The sequence below is a fragment of the Cherax quadricarinatus genome, chromosome 27, assembly GCF_038502225.1.
Source record: "Cherax quadricarinatus isolate ZL_2023a chromosome 27, ASM3850222v1, whole genome shotgun sequence".
In the NCBI taxonomy this organism is placed as follows: Eukaryota; Metazoa; Arthropoda; class Malacostraca; order Decapoda; family Parastacidae; genus Cherax; species Cherax quadricarinatus.
Window position 1 is genome coordinate 31164288 of NC_091318.1, and position 16784 is coordinate 31181071.

At 41.2% G+C, this 16784-nt stretch overlaps 1 protein-coding gene across 4 annotated transcripts in view; it reads left to right on the forward strand.

Moving 5' to 3' along the window:
- The window catches only part of LOC128691040 (SH3 domain-binding protein 5 homolog), a 132161-nt gene that overhangs the window by 2064 nt on the left and 113313 nt on the right, over window positions 1-16784 (forward strand). For 3 of the 4 annotated variants that reach the window (XM_070089229.1, XM_070089227.1, XM_070089228.1), the window contains exon 1: window positions 8787-8967. The exons of the other annotated variant lie outside the window; for it this stretch is intronic. Coding sequence is in view for 2 of the 3 variants with exons in the window: in XM_070089227.1 (XP_069945328.1) it covers window positions 8866-8967 (102 nt within the window). In the remaining variant the exon portion in view is untranslated. Of the gene's footprint in view, window positions 1-8786; window positions 8968-16784 lie in introns of those variants that run through there. 4 annotated transcript variants of the gene reach the window in all.

Here is a 16784-nt window from a genome sequence, read left to right on the forward strand (position 1 = left end):
ATCATAAAAATCTTTGAAAGAGTCCTAAGAAGCAAGATCACCACCCATCTAGAAACCCATCAGTTACACAACCCAGGGCAACATGGGTTTAGAACAGGTCGCCCCTGTCTGTCTCAACTATTGGATCACTACGACAAGGTCCTAGATGCACTAGCAGACAAAAAGAATGCAGATGTAATATATACAGACTTTGCAAAAGCCTTCGACAAGTGTGACCATGGCGTAATAGCGCACAAAATGCGTGCTAAAGGAATAACAGGAAAAGTCGGTCGATGGATCTATAATTTCCTCACTAACAGAACACAGAGAGTAGTAGTCAACAGAGTAAAGTCCGAGGCAGGCACGGTGAAAAGCTCTGTTCCACAAGGCACAGTACTCGCTCCCATCTTGTTCCTCATCCTCATATCTGACATAGACAAGGATGTCAGCCACAGCACCGTGTCTTCCTTTGCAGATGACACCCGAATCTGCATGACAGTGTCTTCCATTGCAGACACTGCAAGGCTCCAGGCGGACATCAACCAAATCTTTCAGTGGGCTGCAGAAAACAATATGAAGTTCAACGATGAGAAATTTCAATTACTCAGATATGGTGAACACGAGGAAATTAAATCTTCATCAGAGTACAAAACAAATTCTGGCCACAAAATAGAGCTAAACACCAACGTCAAAGACCTGGGAGTGATCATGTCGGAGGATCTCACCTTCAAGGACCATAACATTGTGTCGATCGCATCTGCTAGAAAAATGACAGGATGGATAATGAGAACCTTCAAAACTAGGGATGCCAAGCCCATGATGACACTCTTCAGGTCACTTGTTCTATCTAGGCTGGAATATTGCTGCACACTAACAGCACCTTTCAAGGCAGGTAATACTCCAGGTAATACTCCAGGTAGAAAATGTACAGAGAACCTTCACGGCGCGCATAACGGAGATAAAACACCTCAATTACTGGGAGCGCTTGAGGTTCCTGAACCTGTATTCCCTGGAACGCAGGCGGGAGAGATACATGATTATATACACCTGGAAAATCCTAGAGGGACTAGTACCGAACTTGCATACGGAAATCACTCACTACGAAAGCAAAAGACTTGGCAGACGATGCACCATCCCCCCAATGAAAAGCAGGGGTGTCACTAGCACGTTAAGAGACCATACAATAAGTGTCAGGGGCCCGAGACTGTTCAACTGCCTCCCAGCATACATAAGGGGGATTACCAACAGACCCCTGGCAGTCTTCAAGCTGGCACTGGACAAGCACCTAAAGTCGGTTCCTGATCAGCCGGGCTGTGGCTCGTACGTTGGTTTGCGTGCAGCCAGCAGTAACAGCCTGGTTGATCAGGCTCTGATCCACCAGGAGACCTGGTCACAGACCGGGCCGCGGGGGCGTTGACCCCCGGAACTCTCTCCAGGTAAACTCCAGAGGCAAATGCAATGTTCGCGGCTTTCACAGAGACCCACATAAAGGATCACTTGGACAATGAGATATGGATCCCAGGTTACAACCTAAACAGATACCTGACCAGCCCGGCTAGTCAGGTACCGACTTTAGGTGCTTGTCCAGTGCCTGCTTGAAGACAGTCAGGGGTCTATTGGTAATCCCCCTTATGTATGCTGGGAGGCAGTTGATCAGTCTTGGGCTCCCTCACACTTATTGTGTTGTCTCTTAACGTGCTAGTGACACCCCTGCTTTTCATTGGGGGTATGTTGCATCGTCTGCCGAGTCTTTTGCTTTGGTAGTGAGTGATTTTCGTGTGCAAGTTCGGTACTAGTCCCTCTAGGATTTTCCAGGTCTATATAATCATGTATCTCTCCCACCTGCATTCCAGGGAGTACAGCTTCAGGATCTTCAAGCGCTCCCAGTAATTGAGGAGTTTTATCCCTGTTATGCGTGCCTTGAAGGTTCTCTGTACATTTTAAGATAAGATAAGATGAGATTTCGTTCAGATTTTTAACCCTGGAGGGTTAGCCACCCAGGATAACCCAAGAAAGTCAGTGCGCCATTGAGGACTGTCTAACTTATTTCCATTGGGGTCCTTAATCTTGTCCCCCAGGATGCGACCCACACCAGTCGACTAACACCCAGGTACCTAAGAAGAGAAGGCATATCAACCAAGTTTTCATGGTAAGGGAGAACCAACATATTTTTAGTTGAATAAAGCTGGTTGTCCCTATATGTTGGTTCTATATGTTGGTTCTCCCTTACCATGAAAACTAGGTTGATATGCCTTCTCTTCTTAAGACTTTTAATGTTAAAGTTGTATTCAAAAATCTTGATACAGTAAAAAAAACTTTTGATAAAGAATTCCCCCCAAAATGCTGATGGATGTGTCTATAAGATTCCTTGTAAAATTTGCGATAAAGTTTATTACGGTCAAACTGGTAAAAATCTCGAACTAAGATTAAAACAACATAAATATAGCATTAGAAGTGGACAAGATTCCAATGCTCTATTTATTCATGTAAGAGATTTTAACCATCCAATTGATTTTCAAAAAGTTGAGAAAGTAGTATCAAGCAAGTCCATGGTCGACAGGAATATAATTGAATCTTGTTTCATAAAAAGCAGTTTTGACAATAATATGAATATTTCCTTTGGTTTATATAAATTAGATCCATTTATAATTAATAGAATTTGGGAAGAATTTAATAATACACTGGACAAATAATTTTTAATTTTTCTTGGGTAGAATAGTTTGTGGGGTGAGTTGTGCAAAGGACCTATCCAAGTTGGGTCGGCGCGCGTCAGGTGTTTAACCGTTGTGGGATCTGATAGTGAGGTGCTGGCCTGACCCCTTATATAGCTTCCTTGGATGCTTTACTTTCATAGTTCCTTGATAATGTGAGTAGTCACGAAAGCGCTTGGAATTTCTCTATTTTTTCAGAGTGGTTGTTTTGCATATTCCGAAATCACCTGTTTACTGTGATCTTATTGCATACACACACACACACACACACACACACACACACACACACACACACACAGATATATATATATATATATATATATATATATATATATATATATATATATATATATATATATATATATACATATATACATATTTAATATTTCATAATTTTATGCACTGACCTAGGAGGTTTAATATCTTTGAAGAGTGAAGAAGAGCATGATGTGAGTGTGGGGGAGGTGCGTGAGGCATTACCTAGAATGAAAGGGGGTAAAGCAGCTGGAACTGATGGGATCATGACATAAATGTTAATAGGGAGGGGAGATATAGTGTTAGAGTGGTTGGTATTTTTTTTAATAAATGTACGAAAGAGGGGAAGGTACCTAGGGATTGGCAGAGAGCATGTGTAATTCCTTTATGTGAACGGAAGGGGGACAAAAGAGATTGTAAAAGTTATATTCAATTCAATTCAATTCAAAGTTTATTCTCTATAAGGATTGCAATGCTGAGTTTACAGAATTTGGTTATTGTGTGGTTTACATGTAGTAAAATAATAATTACAGAGTGTACCACTAGAACACCTAGCATGGCTAGGCATTTCGGGCAGACTTAAATTAAATCTTTAGTTTAAAATATTACAAAATTATGAGGTAAGTTGGTAATATGGCTAAGTGACTAAATACTAGTTTGTGAGTTTAGCAATGTGAATGCTTTTGTTTTGGCACTATACATAGTTTCAGTATTGGAGTATCACAGGCCAACTTATGACTAGTTAAGATCCATTATTTTGAGATTGAGATTGATATTTCTGTTTATGGTCAAATGGGTGAGTGAGTGTAAGTGTTAACCACCAGGTGGTATTCGTGTAATTAGTTGACAGGCGCTCCCTTTACAGGCGACGGAAAAGAATAACAGAGGGGCTAAAAGAGGTCAATATATCTGAAATGCGTAGGGAGACACTGGTCAGAGAAATAGCAAGCATCGAACTTAAGCTAAAAGAATCCTTTAGGAGTCAGGAATCGCGGGAAGAACTAAAAGCCATAAATGAAATCGAAAGAAACCCAAAGTATTTCTTCTCCTATGCCAAATCAAAATCGAGAACAACGTCCAGTATTGGGCCCCTACTTAAACAAGATGGGTCCTACACAGATGACAGCAAGGAAATGAGTGAGCTACTCAAGTCCCAATATGACTCAGTTTTTAGCAAGCCGCTAACCAGACTGAGAGTCGAAGATCAAAATGAATTTTTTATGAGAGAGCCACAAAATTTGATTAACACAAGCCTATCCGATGTTATCCTGACGCCAAATGACTTCGAACAGGCGATAAATGACATGCCCATGCACTCTGCCCCAAGGCCAGACTCAAGGAACTCTGTGTTCATCAAGAACTGCAAGAAGCCCCTATCACGAGCCTTTTCCATCCTATGGAGAGGGAGCATGGACACGGGGGTCGTCCCACAGTTACTAAAAACAACAGACATAGCCCCACTCCACAAAGGGGACAGTAAAGCAACAGCAAAGAACTACAGACCAATAGCACTAACATCCCATATCATAAAAATCTTTGAAAGGGTCCTAAGAAGCAAGATCACCACCCATCTAGAAACCCATCAGTTACATAACCCAGGGCAACATGGGTTTAGAACAGGTCGCTCCTGTCTGTCTCAACTATTGGATCACTACGACAAGGTCCTAAATGCACTAGAAGACAAAAAGAATGCAGATGTAATATATACAGACTTTGCAAAAGCCTTCGACAAGTGTGACCATGGCGTAATAGCGCACAAAATGCGTGCTAAAGGAATAACAGGAAAAGTCGGTCGATGGATCTATAATTTCCTCACTAACAGAACACAGAGAGTAGTCGTCAACAGAGTAAAGTCCGAGGCAGCTACGGTGAAAAGCTCTGTTCCACAAGGCACAGTACTCGCTCCCATCTTGTTCCTCATCCTCATATCCGACATAGACAAGGATGTCAGCCACAGCACCGTGTCTTCCTTTGCAGATGACACCCGAATCTGCATGACAGTGTCTTCCATTGCAGACACTGCAAGGCTCCAGGCGGACATCAACCAAATCTTTCAGTGGGCTGCAGAAAACAATATGAAGTTCAACGATGAGAAATTTCAATTACTCAGATATGGTAAACATGAGGAAATTAAATCTTCATCAGAGTACAAAACAAATTCTGGCCACAAAATAGAGCGAAACACCAACGTCAAAGACCTGGGAGTGATTATGTCGGAGGATCTCACCTTCAAGGACCATAACATTGTATCGATCGCATCTGCTAGAAAAATGACAGGATGGATAATGAGAACCTTCAAAACTAGGGAGGCCAAGCCCATGATGACACTCTTCAGGTCACTTGTTCTATCTAGGCTGGAATATTGCTGCACACTAACAGCACCTTTCAAGGCAGGTGAAATTGCCGACCTAGAAAATGTACAGAGAACTTTCATGGCACGCATAACGGAGATAAAACACCTCAATTACTGGGAGCGCTTGAGGTTCCTAAACCTGTATTCCCTGGAACGCAGGAGGGAGAGAGATATATGATATATCCAGGGAATACACCTGGAAAATCCTAGAGGGACTAGTACCGAACTTGCACACGAAAATCACTCACTACGAAAGCAAAAGACTTGGCAGACGATGCACCATCCCCCCAATGAAAAGCAGGGGTGTCACTAGCACGTTAAGAGACCATACAATAAGTGTCAGGGGCCCGAGACTGTTCAACTGCCTCCCAGCACACATTAAGGGGATTACCAACAGACCCCTGGCAGTCTTCAAGCTGGCACTGGACAAGCACCTAAAGTCAGTTCCTGATCAGCCGGGCTGTGGCTCGTACGTTGGTTTGCGTGCAGCCAGCAGCAACAGCTTGGTTGATCAGGCTCTGATGAATAAATAAATAACAAAAAGGCACAATACCGTGACTGGAACGATACACAAATAACCCGCACATAAAAGACAGAAGCTTACGACGACGTTTCGGTCCGACTTGGACCATTGACAAAGTCACCAGGAGGCCTGGTCATAGACCGGGCCGCGGGGGCGTTGACCCCCGGAACTCTCTCCAGGTAAACTTCAGGTAAACAGGGTGTATCAGGGAGATAAGATGTTTTCTGATGGTAGTTTTGAAGGTGATGAATGTGTCTGCAGTTTTAGAATTTTCAGGTAGGGTGTTCCAGATTTTAGGGCTTTTGACATACATTGAATTTTTGTAAAGGTTTAGTCGGACACGGGGAATGTCATAGAGATGTTTGTGTCTGGTATTGTGCCTGTGGGTTCTGTCGCAACTATCAAGAAAGCGTTTTAGGTCAAGGTTAATATTGGAATTTAAGGTCCTGTAGATGTAGATTGCACAGTAGTAAGTGTGGATGTACTGAACAGGGAGTAAGTTTAGATCTATGAAGAGTGGGGGGGGGGGTGTTGCCAGGGATGGGATTTAGTGATTATTCTTACTGCGGCTTTTTGTTGGGTTATTATTGGCTTTAGGTGTGTTGCTGCAGTTGAACCCCAAGCACGTATAGCATAGGTGAGGTATGGATATATAAGTGAATGGTATAGTGTGAGAAGGGCAGTTTGCGGCACGTAGTATCGTATCTTGGAGAGGATCCCAACCGTTTTGGATACTTTTTTGGTTATGTGTTGGATATGGGTGCTGAAGTTCAGGTGTTTTCCAGGTCTTTTTTTATATCTCCTCTTGTGTCAGTGAATCTACTGGAGTAGTATAGTTGTTTGGCTTTCTTTATTACTTTGGTGAGGACTGATGAATAGTGTTTAAGAATAGGGGACTAAGTTGACTGAGTATACCAAGTAAAGTGTATGATAGGGTAATTATTGAAAGAATTAGAGGTAAGACAGAGAGCAGGATTGAAGACGAGCAAGGAGGCTTTAGAATGTGTAGGGGATGTGTAGTTCAGGTGTTTACATTGAAGCATATATGTAAACAATATTTAGATAAAGGTAGGGAAGTTTTCTTTGCATTTATGGATTTAGAAAAGGCATATGAAAGAGTGGATAAGGGAGCAATGTGGCAGATGCTGCAAGTATATGGAATAATTAGAACGTTACTAAATGCTGTAAAGAGCTTTTATGAGGATAGTGAGGCTCAGGTTAGGGTGTGTAGGAGAGAGGGAGTTTACTTCCTAGCAAAAGTAGGTCTTAGACAGGAATGTGTAATGTCACCATGGTTGTTTAACGTATTTATAGGTGGGGATGTAAGAGAAATAAATGCTAGGGTGTTGGGGAGAGGGGTGGAATTAAATTATGAGGAATCAAATATAAAAAGGGAGTTGACACAGTTACTTTTTGCTGATGATACTGTGCTTTTGGGGGATTCTAAAGAAATGTTGCAAAGGTTAGTGGACGAATTTGGGAGGGTGTGTAAAGGTAGAAAGATGAAAGTGAATATAGATATGAGTAAGGTGATGATGGTATCAAATGATTTAGATAAAGAAAAACTGGATATCACATTGGAGAGAGGGAGTATGGAAGAAGTGAATGTTGTCAGATATTTGGGAGTTGACTTGTCAGCGGTTAGGTTTATGAAGGACGAGGTTAACCATAGAATTAATGAAGGAAAACAGGCGAGTGGTGCGTTGAGGTATGTGTGGAGACAAAAAACGTTGGCCATGGAGGCAAACAAGGGAATGTACAAAAGTATGGTGGTACCAACACTCTTATGTCGGAGGATCTTAACTTCAAGGACCATAACATTGTATCAATCGCATCTGCTAGAAAAATGACAGGATGGATAATGAGAACCTTCAAAACTAGGGAGGCCAAGCCCATGATGACACTCTTCAGGTCACTTGTTCTATCTAGGCTGGAATATTGCTGCACTCTGACAGCAGCTTTCAAGGCAGGTGAAATTGCCGACCTAGAAAATGTACAGAGAACTTTCACGGCGCGCATAACGGAGATAAAACACCTCAATTACTGGGAGCGCTTGAGGTTTCTAAACCTGTATTCCCTGGAACGCAGGAGGGAGAGATACATGATTATATACACCTGGAAAATCCTAGAGGGACTAGTACCGAACTTGCACACGAAAATCACTCACTACGAAAGCAAAAGACTTGGCAGACGATGCACCATCCCCCCAATGAAAAGCAGGGGTGTCACTAGCACGTTAAGAGACCATACAATAAGTGTCAGGGGCCCGAGACTGTTCAACTGCCTCCCAGCACACATAAGGGGGATTACCAACAGACCCCTGGCAGTCTTCAAGCTGGCACTGGACAAGCACCTAAAGTCAGTTCCTGATCAGCCGGGCTGTGGCTCGTACGTTGGTTTGCGTGCAGCCAGCAGCAACAGCCTGTTTGATCAGGCGCTGATCCACCAGGAGGCCTGGTCACAGACCGGGCCGCGGGGGCGTTGACCCCCGAAACTCTCTCCAGGTAAACTCCAGGTTATATATGGGTGTGAAGCTTGGGTTGTAAATGCTGCAGCGAGGAGGCGGCTGGTATATATACATCTCAGTGCATATACATTTCTCAAAAAAAGGAAACTTATGCTTTCCTTGTCTATCTTCGTGTTCTAGAACTTGCATTCAGAAACATTTCATGACATTTTTATTATTAATGCCAACATATATACATATTATCATTTAGATCTGGTTTTTCTTCATAAATTCCAATAGTTTTATAATAAAGTAGGAAACCATAATAATAGGCAGATGTATATATATGAAGAAAGACCCTTAAGTTAGTTGATGGCAGAATGTACTACGACTCAGCTTGGAGATGAATCCATTATTATAGCGAATAAGATCTTTCATATAAAGATTTAATACTACTAATACTAGTTGCTTTTGTTATTACATGAAGGTTATTATTTCTTGAAATATTTTAGTCAGCCGTTTATAGTCATTGATAAAGACGCTAGGGAAGCTGAGTTCAATGTACATTCGGGTGAAATTATCGTAGTGTGCTTAGCTGATGGTTGTTAGCCACCATGACTGCTTAATTATAAAGCAGAAGGTTGTAGTAACAGCAGTCATGGCGTCTATGGAAGAAGAGGAGCTAGACCCCAGGGTGCAGGTACGACCCAAGCTTGATGGGAGATTGATGATTTTTATTCATACTGCTCAGTGACTTGAAATATATTTTCTGTTGGTTAGATACGAGTTAGGCGCGTCTTAATGGGGTGTTTGAGAGCTGAGCTAAGATTTACGAGTACTCTGTGAACTTTGTGGGTTTAGCGCTTAGTTTTAGTTATAATTACTTCTCTTTAGATTAGATTTAGATTATTTCCAATCACTACTTAACGAAATATACAATAATCAGGAAGCTCATAGGATACACAGTATTTTGGGCAAAACTTAGTCAAGTTTTTAAAACTAAGTTTATTAGTTAGAGGATATAACATAATTCATTAAAGAACATTTAATTGTCTATTTATAAAAGGGTGAGCAAATCTAATTTATAAACTTGCAATACAAGAATCATAGAGCTTCACATACTGAGGGTCTGGGTTCGATTCCTGGAGGGGTGGAAGCGTTCAGCGCGTTTCCTTACACTTGTCCTGTTCACCTAGCAAGTAGGTACCTGGGTGGTAGTCGACTGGTGTGGGTCACATCCTAGGGGCAAGATTGTGGACCCCAATAGAAATAAGATGGACAGTCCCTCAATGATGCATTGCCTTTCTTGGGTTTTTCCTCCAGGGTTAAAAATCCAAACAAACTTTTATCTCTTATCTTGCTGAAAGGGGCTGGTATATCTGAAATATGAAAGGAGGCACTGGTCAGAGAAATAGCAAACATCGAAATTAAGCTTAAGGAATCATACAGGAGACAACACAGGAAGGACTTAAAGCTATAAATGAAGTTAAAAAAAAAATACTTCTTTTCTTATGCCAAATCTAGGACAAAAGCAACATCCAGTCTTGGGCCCCTGCTTAAATGAGATGGGACTTCCACAGATGACAGCAAAGAAATGAGTGAGATACTGAAGTCCCAATATGACGCAGTGTCCAGTGAGAAATTAACCAGACTTAGGGTTGACAGTCTAAATTCATTTTCTATGACCTAGACTCAAAATTTGGTTAATTAAAAAATTTTTGATATTATCCTAACACCACAAGACTTTGAAAAAGTAATAAATGACATGCCCATGCACTCTCCTCCAGGCCCAGACTTGTGGAACTCTGTGTTCATCAAGAACTGTAAAAAAAAACCCTTTCATGTGCCTTAAGTATTCTGTGGAGAGGGAGCATGAACACGGGTCATCCCACACTCGATAAAAACAACAGATATAGCCCCACTCCACAGGTGGCAATAAAGCAATTGCAAAGAATTGCAGACCAATAGCACTAACGTCCCAAATCATAAAAACCTTTGATAGGGTTCTAAGAAGCAATATTGCCACCCACTTAGATACCTATCAGTTACACAACCTAAGGAAGCATGAGTTTACAGCAGGTCGCTCCTGCCTATCCCAACTACTGGACTACTATAACATGGTCTTGGATGCTTTGGAGGACAAACAAAATGCAGATGTAGCATACATAGACTTTGCAAAATCTTTCAACAAGCGTGATCATGATGTAATAGCACAGAAAATGCATGATAAAGGAACAGCAGGAAAAGTTGGTAGATGGATGTGTAACTTCCTAAGAAATAGAACACAAAGAGTAATAGTAAACAGAATAAAGTCAGAGGTGGATACAGTGGAAAGCCGTGTTCCACAAGGTACATTACTTGTTCCCATCCTGTTCCTCATCCTCATATCTAACATAGACAGAGATGTAACCCACAGCACAGTGTCCTCCTTTGCAGAAGACACTCGAATTTGCATGACAGTGTCAACCATTGAAGACACTGCAAGTCTCCAAGTGGATGTCAACCAAATCTTTAAATGGGCCACAGACAACAATGTGAAATTCAGTGAAGACAAATTTCATTTACTTCACCATGGAAAACTCGAGGAAATTAAAATTGTATTGGAGCATAAAACAAATTCCAACCACACAGTAGATCAAAAAAACTAATGTAAAGAACCTGGGAGTGATAATGTCAATGAATCTCACTTTCAGAGATCACAACAGTGTATGTACCTCATCTAGGAATATGATAAGATGGATAATGAGAACCTTCAAAACTAGGGATGCTAAGCCCATGATGATTCTCCTCAAATTGCTTGTTCTCTCTAGTCTGGAATATTGTTGTACACTAAGGGACCCTTTGAAGGCAGGTGAAATTGCAAACCTGGAGAATATGCAAAGAACTTTCATGGCACATATAAGTACACTAAAGCATCTGAATTACTGGGAATGGGTGAAGTATCTTGATTTGTACTCCCTGGAACACGGACAAGAAAGATGCATGATAATACATACTTTGAAAATCCTAGAGGGACTAGTCCCAAATCTGCCCACGAAAATCATTCTCTACAAAAGCAAAAGACTTGGCAGGAGATCCACATCCCCCTATGAAAAGCAGGGGTGTAACGAGCACGCTAAGAGACAACACAGTAAGCGTCAGGAGCCCAAGACTGTTCAACTGCCTCCCAGCATACATATGGGGGATTACCAATAGACCCCTGGCTGTCTTCAAGAAGGCATTGGACAGGCACCTTAAGTTAATACCTGACCTGCCGGGCTGTGGTTTGCATGTTGGTTTTGTGTGGCCAGCAGTAACAGCCTGGTTGATGAGGCCCTGGTCCACCACAAGGCCTGGTCATGGACTGGGCTGTGGGGGCATTAACCCCCAGAAACTCCTTCCAGGTAATATAATCAGGGCCAGAGTTAGACATGGTGAGAACCTATTAGGCAAGGTGTTAACAGAGAATAAGATCTTGGCAAGAATGACGGGAAGATACATTAACCCATGCAGGGGAGGGTTGGGTTACTCCGTTACTACTTTAAAAATGTACCTTTAAAATTAAAATTGAAATTGCAATTAAAATTCCTTATGAGACTTACAGGAGTTACAGTAAATATATGTAATTTAACCCTTTGACTGTCGCAACCCAAATCCTGAGGTGACTTCTGGTGTCGAAAAATGTTAGAGAAAAAAAAAATTCTTATGAAATGATAGACAATCTTTTCCCGGTGGTAATGACACCAAAAGAATGAAATTTGATGGGAAACTTATGGAATTATGTTCTCATGAAGTTAGCAACCTCGGCAATATTTACGAATTGGCGGTTTTGCCCACTTTGAGCCCTATTTTTGGCTAATTCCATTGTTCCAGTCGACCAGACTGATAGCTATTTCTTTAGAACTCCATTTGTTCTATCGATTGAATGCAAGAAACTGCCCATTTACCGATTTCAACTACCCAATAATGTGGTCAGAAATTTGCAATTTGGCCAATTTCACGCAAATTAAAAAATATGCCAATTTCAAAATAGGGTTCAGAATGAACAATGCAGACATTCCTGGCTCTAAAATAAAATTTTCTTTGTTGATCAGTCCCATCTCCAGGCCCCTCTGATATTAGTCTTGCTTTCTGTTTTGAATTTTTATTCAAACAAAAAATAGAAGATTTACTGTTATGCAGACTACTGCAATATTGTAATAACTGTATAAATAGTCATCCCATTCATGACTGCATATTAGAATGGCTAGTTGGACATTTATTGAACAATGACATCATTTTTTTACTTTTGAACATCGGCAAAAATCAAGCATTTCCCCTACTTTGAGCTCCATTTCAAGGTTCTTTTCATACTAAAACCAATCAAAATCACTTCTTTTTCCATAATATGTTTTCCATTCTATCAAATGAGACCAAGAAAATGAGAATACAACCATAAATACTATGTGAAAATACATCACATATTCGGCATTTTAATCCAAAAACACGGACGGAGTTTTTTTTTCTCATTATGCACTGCGTGCTGCAGGATTTTTTTATATGGTGCACACTGACCACACAGACCCATTCTCTCACATGTGGGCCTACCAGCTTTCTCCTGCTTGATTTGAAGCCACTAGAATTTTTTAGTATATATATGTCAAACATGGTGGCTCGTAAGACGTATATATACGACCGAAACAGTCAAAGGGTTAATACATAATGTGATACAAAGGAAAGCATTGAAGAAAGCCACTTATGCAATGTATTTTAGGAGGCTAATCATAAGGTTTACGTAAATTACTGGGAAAGGTTGAAGTCCCTTGATTTGTACTCCCTGGAATGCAGGCGAGAAAGATACATGATAATATACACTTGGAAAATCCTCAAGGGAATAGTCCCAAATTTGCACACAAAAATCACTCCCTACAAAAGCAAAAGACTGGGCATGAGATGCAACATCCCCCCAATGAAAAGCAGGGGCACCACAAGTACAGGAGGCCCTCCACATTCACGAGGGTTGGGGGATCAAGAGCCTTGCGATTCTTGAAAATTTGTGAATGTTTGGTGCGCAAATATGATGTTGGGAAATATATTAATACTGTACTGTAGCGTCTGCGTATGTTTTGATGCACAAATATATTGTAGGGAAAAATAATAGCATTTACTTAGCCTAACAGTAATGCTTCCTTAACCTGTTGAACTATGAACAATCATAAAACACATGAAAACATCATAAAATATTGTATATACATGCTATGGTTTAATAACAAATAATGAACAAACAGAATGCTCACCACTCGTAAGGTTAGGCAGACGAATTCTAACGACTTTTGATGATGATGACAATGACGACGATGATGGTGATGATAGCCATGCAGTTACTGTTGACAGTTGAATGGAGGTGATTATATGGAGTGTAATTGCATGGCATGATGAGTCTAGTGTATGGATTTTAACTCTTCACTGCCAGCGTCACTACCGACATTACTAGAGTCAGAATTAGCAATGGAGTCAGATTTTGCCACAGGTTGAGGGTCAGATGAGGTGGTAGGGGTAGCAGCAGGCTTCCTTGTGAAGAACATTGTGATGGGCAACTGAGACCACGGTGGGAAGCAGTTTTCCATACTTTTTTCCCCACATTTGTTTGGTAAATATGATTGGGTGACTGGGCATTCGTGAATGTTTGAAGCTCACGAAAGTGGAGGGCTAGCTGTACACTAAGAGACAACACAGTAAGTGTCAGGGGCCCAAGACTGCTCAGCTGTCTCTCAGCATACATAAGGGGGATTGCAAATAGGCCCCTGGCTGTCTTCAAGAAGGCACTGGACAGGTACCTAAATTCAGTACCTGACCACCTGGGCTGTGGTTCATACGTCAGCTTGCGTGTGGCAAACAGTAACAGTCTGGTTGATCAGGCTCTGATTCACCACAAGGCCTGGTCACATACTGGGCCGCAGGGGCGTTGCTTCCCGAAACCCTCTCCAGGTATACTCCAGGTATACTAATAAATGCAGACCTAGCAAAATATGCAAGACATTAAGTATTATTACAGCTTGTGTAAATCACTACAGTCACAAATATGAGACAGGTTGCAAATGACAGATTGGTCAAGTGCAAATAAATTACCCAGTATGTAGAATTTACATCTGTTCCATGATTCCAATGGAAATAAGTTACTGTCTGACTTTTTTGGGTTATCCTAGGTACTTTACACACATGCTGCTATGTATGATAATCTTTGTAACTGTATTTGTGTATACCTGAATAAACTTACTTACTTACTAATCTGCATGCTATGGAGTGATTGAATTGAGGTGGTGAAATCAAAGCTTCAGAGCTTTAGTTGAAAAGCATCTCATCTCCTTAATGTTATCTAGACAGCAATATGCTTTCAAACAATACCTTTCTTCATCTAAATATGACCCTGTTATTCTTCCAGCCTTCCATCAAATTTATAATATTATAGTATTACTGATTAAGAGTACTATAGGTACGACACCAGTTTACTGGCAACAGATCATCTGCTACCTCTTTTATTCCTGACAAAATTATGAGACTACTTTTTTGTCAAAATAGTTTACCTGGCAGCCACAGATGGTGTTGTATGTAGTGTGTTTTCACTTATATTGTTTACATAGCAGTTGACTTTCTGTGATTCTTAGTATATTTTGCTAAGAATTAACCCTAGCTATGACTTTAATTAGCTCTGCAGCTACAGTAAAATTCTAAAATTTACCACCTTGGGAGTGGTAGTACTGCAACATCCTTTGTAAGTACAGTAATAAATAAACCTGTTTCACTTATGCTAATGCTTAAGTTTCCAGCAATCCATGGTGGGTCAAAGGTGTATTGTTGAAATATTATTATATGACCTCTGTTGGTCTGACAAGATTGACATACTACTGGCAAAACCTAGGAACCAAGGGTACTGCAAAATTGTTGTTGTATACTTATATTGCTGTTTATTACTGTTAAGAATAAGAAGTTTATTTCAGCATAATACATGTTTGTACAAAGGAGTATAACAATTTGGTGTACATGCTGAAAGCCCCATTATATGCAGAGCATTTCGGGCAAACTTAAAACTAACTTAAGATTAATCAGGCTATAACAGTATGAGTAATTTTGTACATATGGTCACATAGGTTTACCTGGAGTTTACCCGGAGAGGGTTTTGGGGGTCAATGCCCCCGTGGCCCAGTCTGAGACCAGGCCTCATGGTGGATCAGGGTCTGATCAGCCAGGCTGTTATCATAGGGGTTCTTAATGGAGATATCGAGGGTTGAAGGTAGACACACTTGTTGGATGGTAACATATATTGTCAGACTGTGATGATGAACGTGGAGCCCAGCTTCTGCCTGTCTTCGCCTGTCTAGGTCTACACGCCGTCTGAGGCCGGGGCAGAGGTACGAACGTACACATGCGCATCCCGTGACGTCACACAACAGTCACAGGCCTAAAAGGGATCTCCTATCTAAAGCACATGGATGATACTATATGCTATACAACACAGGGATAAGCAACTATGCTGACAGCTCGGTCATGTTACGTATGTCGTCTCGACATACACTACTATCTATAGGCTGAACAGGCAGGTGGTTCTGGGCTGATTCTATACAATAACAAATTCATATATAACTTAGAATTAATGGATGGTATCATAATGGATGTTAACAAAATGAATTTTATGTAATGGGTGTTAACGTAATCACTTTTAACGTAATGCAAGCTGACATACGAACCACAGCTCGGTTGGTCAGGTACTGACTTTAGGTGCCTGTCCAGTGCCTTCTTGAAGATAGGGGTCTATTGGTAATCCCCCTTATGTATGCTGGGAGGCAATTGAACAGTCTTGGGCCCCTGACACTTATTGTGTTGTCTCTCAGTGTCCCCGGGGAATGTTGTATCTCCTGCCGAGTGTTTTGCTTTCATAGGGAGTGATTTTCGTGTGCAGGTTTGGTACCAATCCCTCCAGGACCTTCCAAGTGTATATTATCATGTATCTCTCTCGCCTGCATTCGAAGGAATACAGATCAAGGACCTTCAACCGTTCCCAGTAGTTTAGGTGCCTTATTGTATGTATTTGTGCCGTGAAAGTTCTTTGTACACTCTCCAGGTCTGCAATGTCGCCAGCCTTGAAGGGGGCCGTTAGTGTACAGCAGTATTCCAGCCTAGAGAGTAAAAGCGATTTGAAGAGAATCATCATGGGCTTGGCGTCCCTAGTTTTGAAGGTTCTCGTTATCCATCCTATCATTTTCCTAGCGGATGAGGTAGATACATTGTTGTGGTCTCTGAAGGTGAGATCCTCTAACATTATCACTCCCAGGTTCTTTACATTGCTTTTCCGCTCTGTTGTATGGTTAGAATTTGTTGTATACCCTGACACATTTTTAATTTCTTCAAGTTTCCCATATCTGAGTAGTTGAAATTTCTCCTCGTTGAACTTTGTATTGTTTTGAGTGGCCCATTCGAAGATTTCGTTGATGTCCACTTGGAGTCTCATGGTGTCTTCGATGGAGGTCACTGCCGTGGTAATCTGGGTGTCATCCGCAAAGG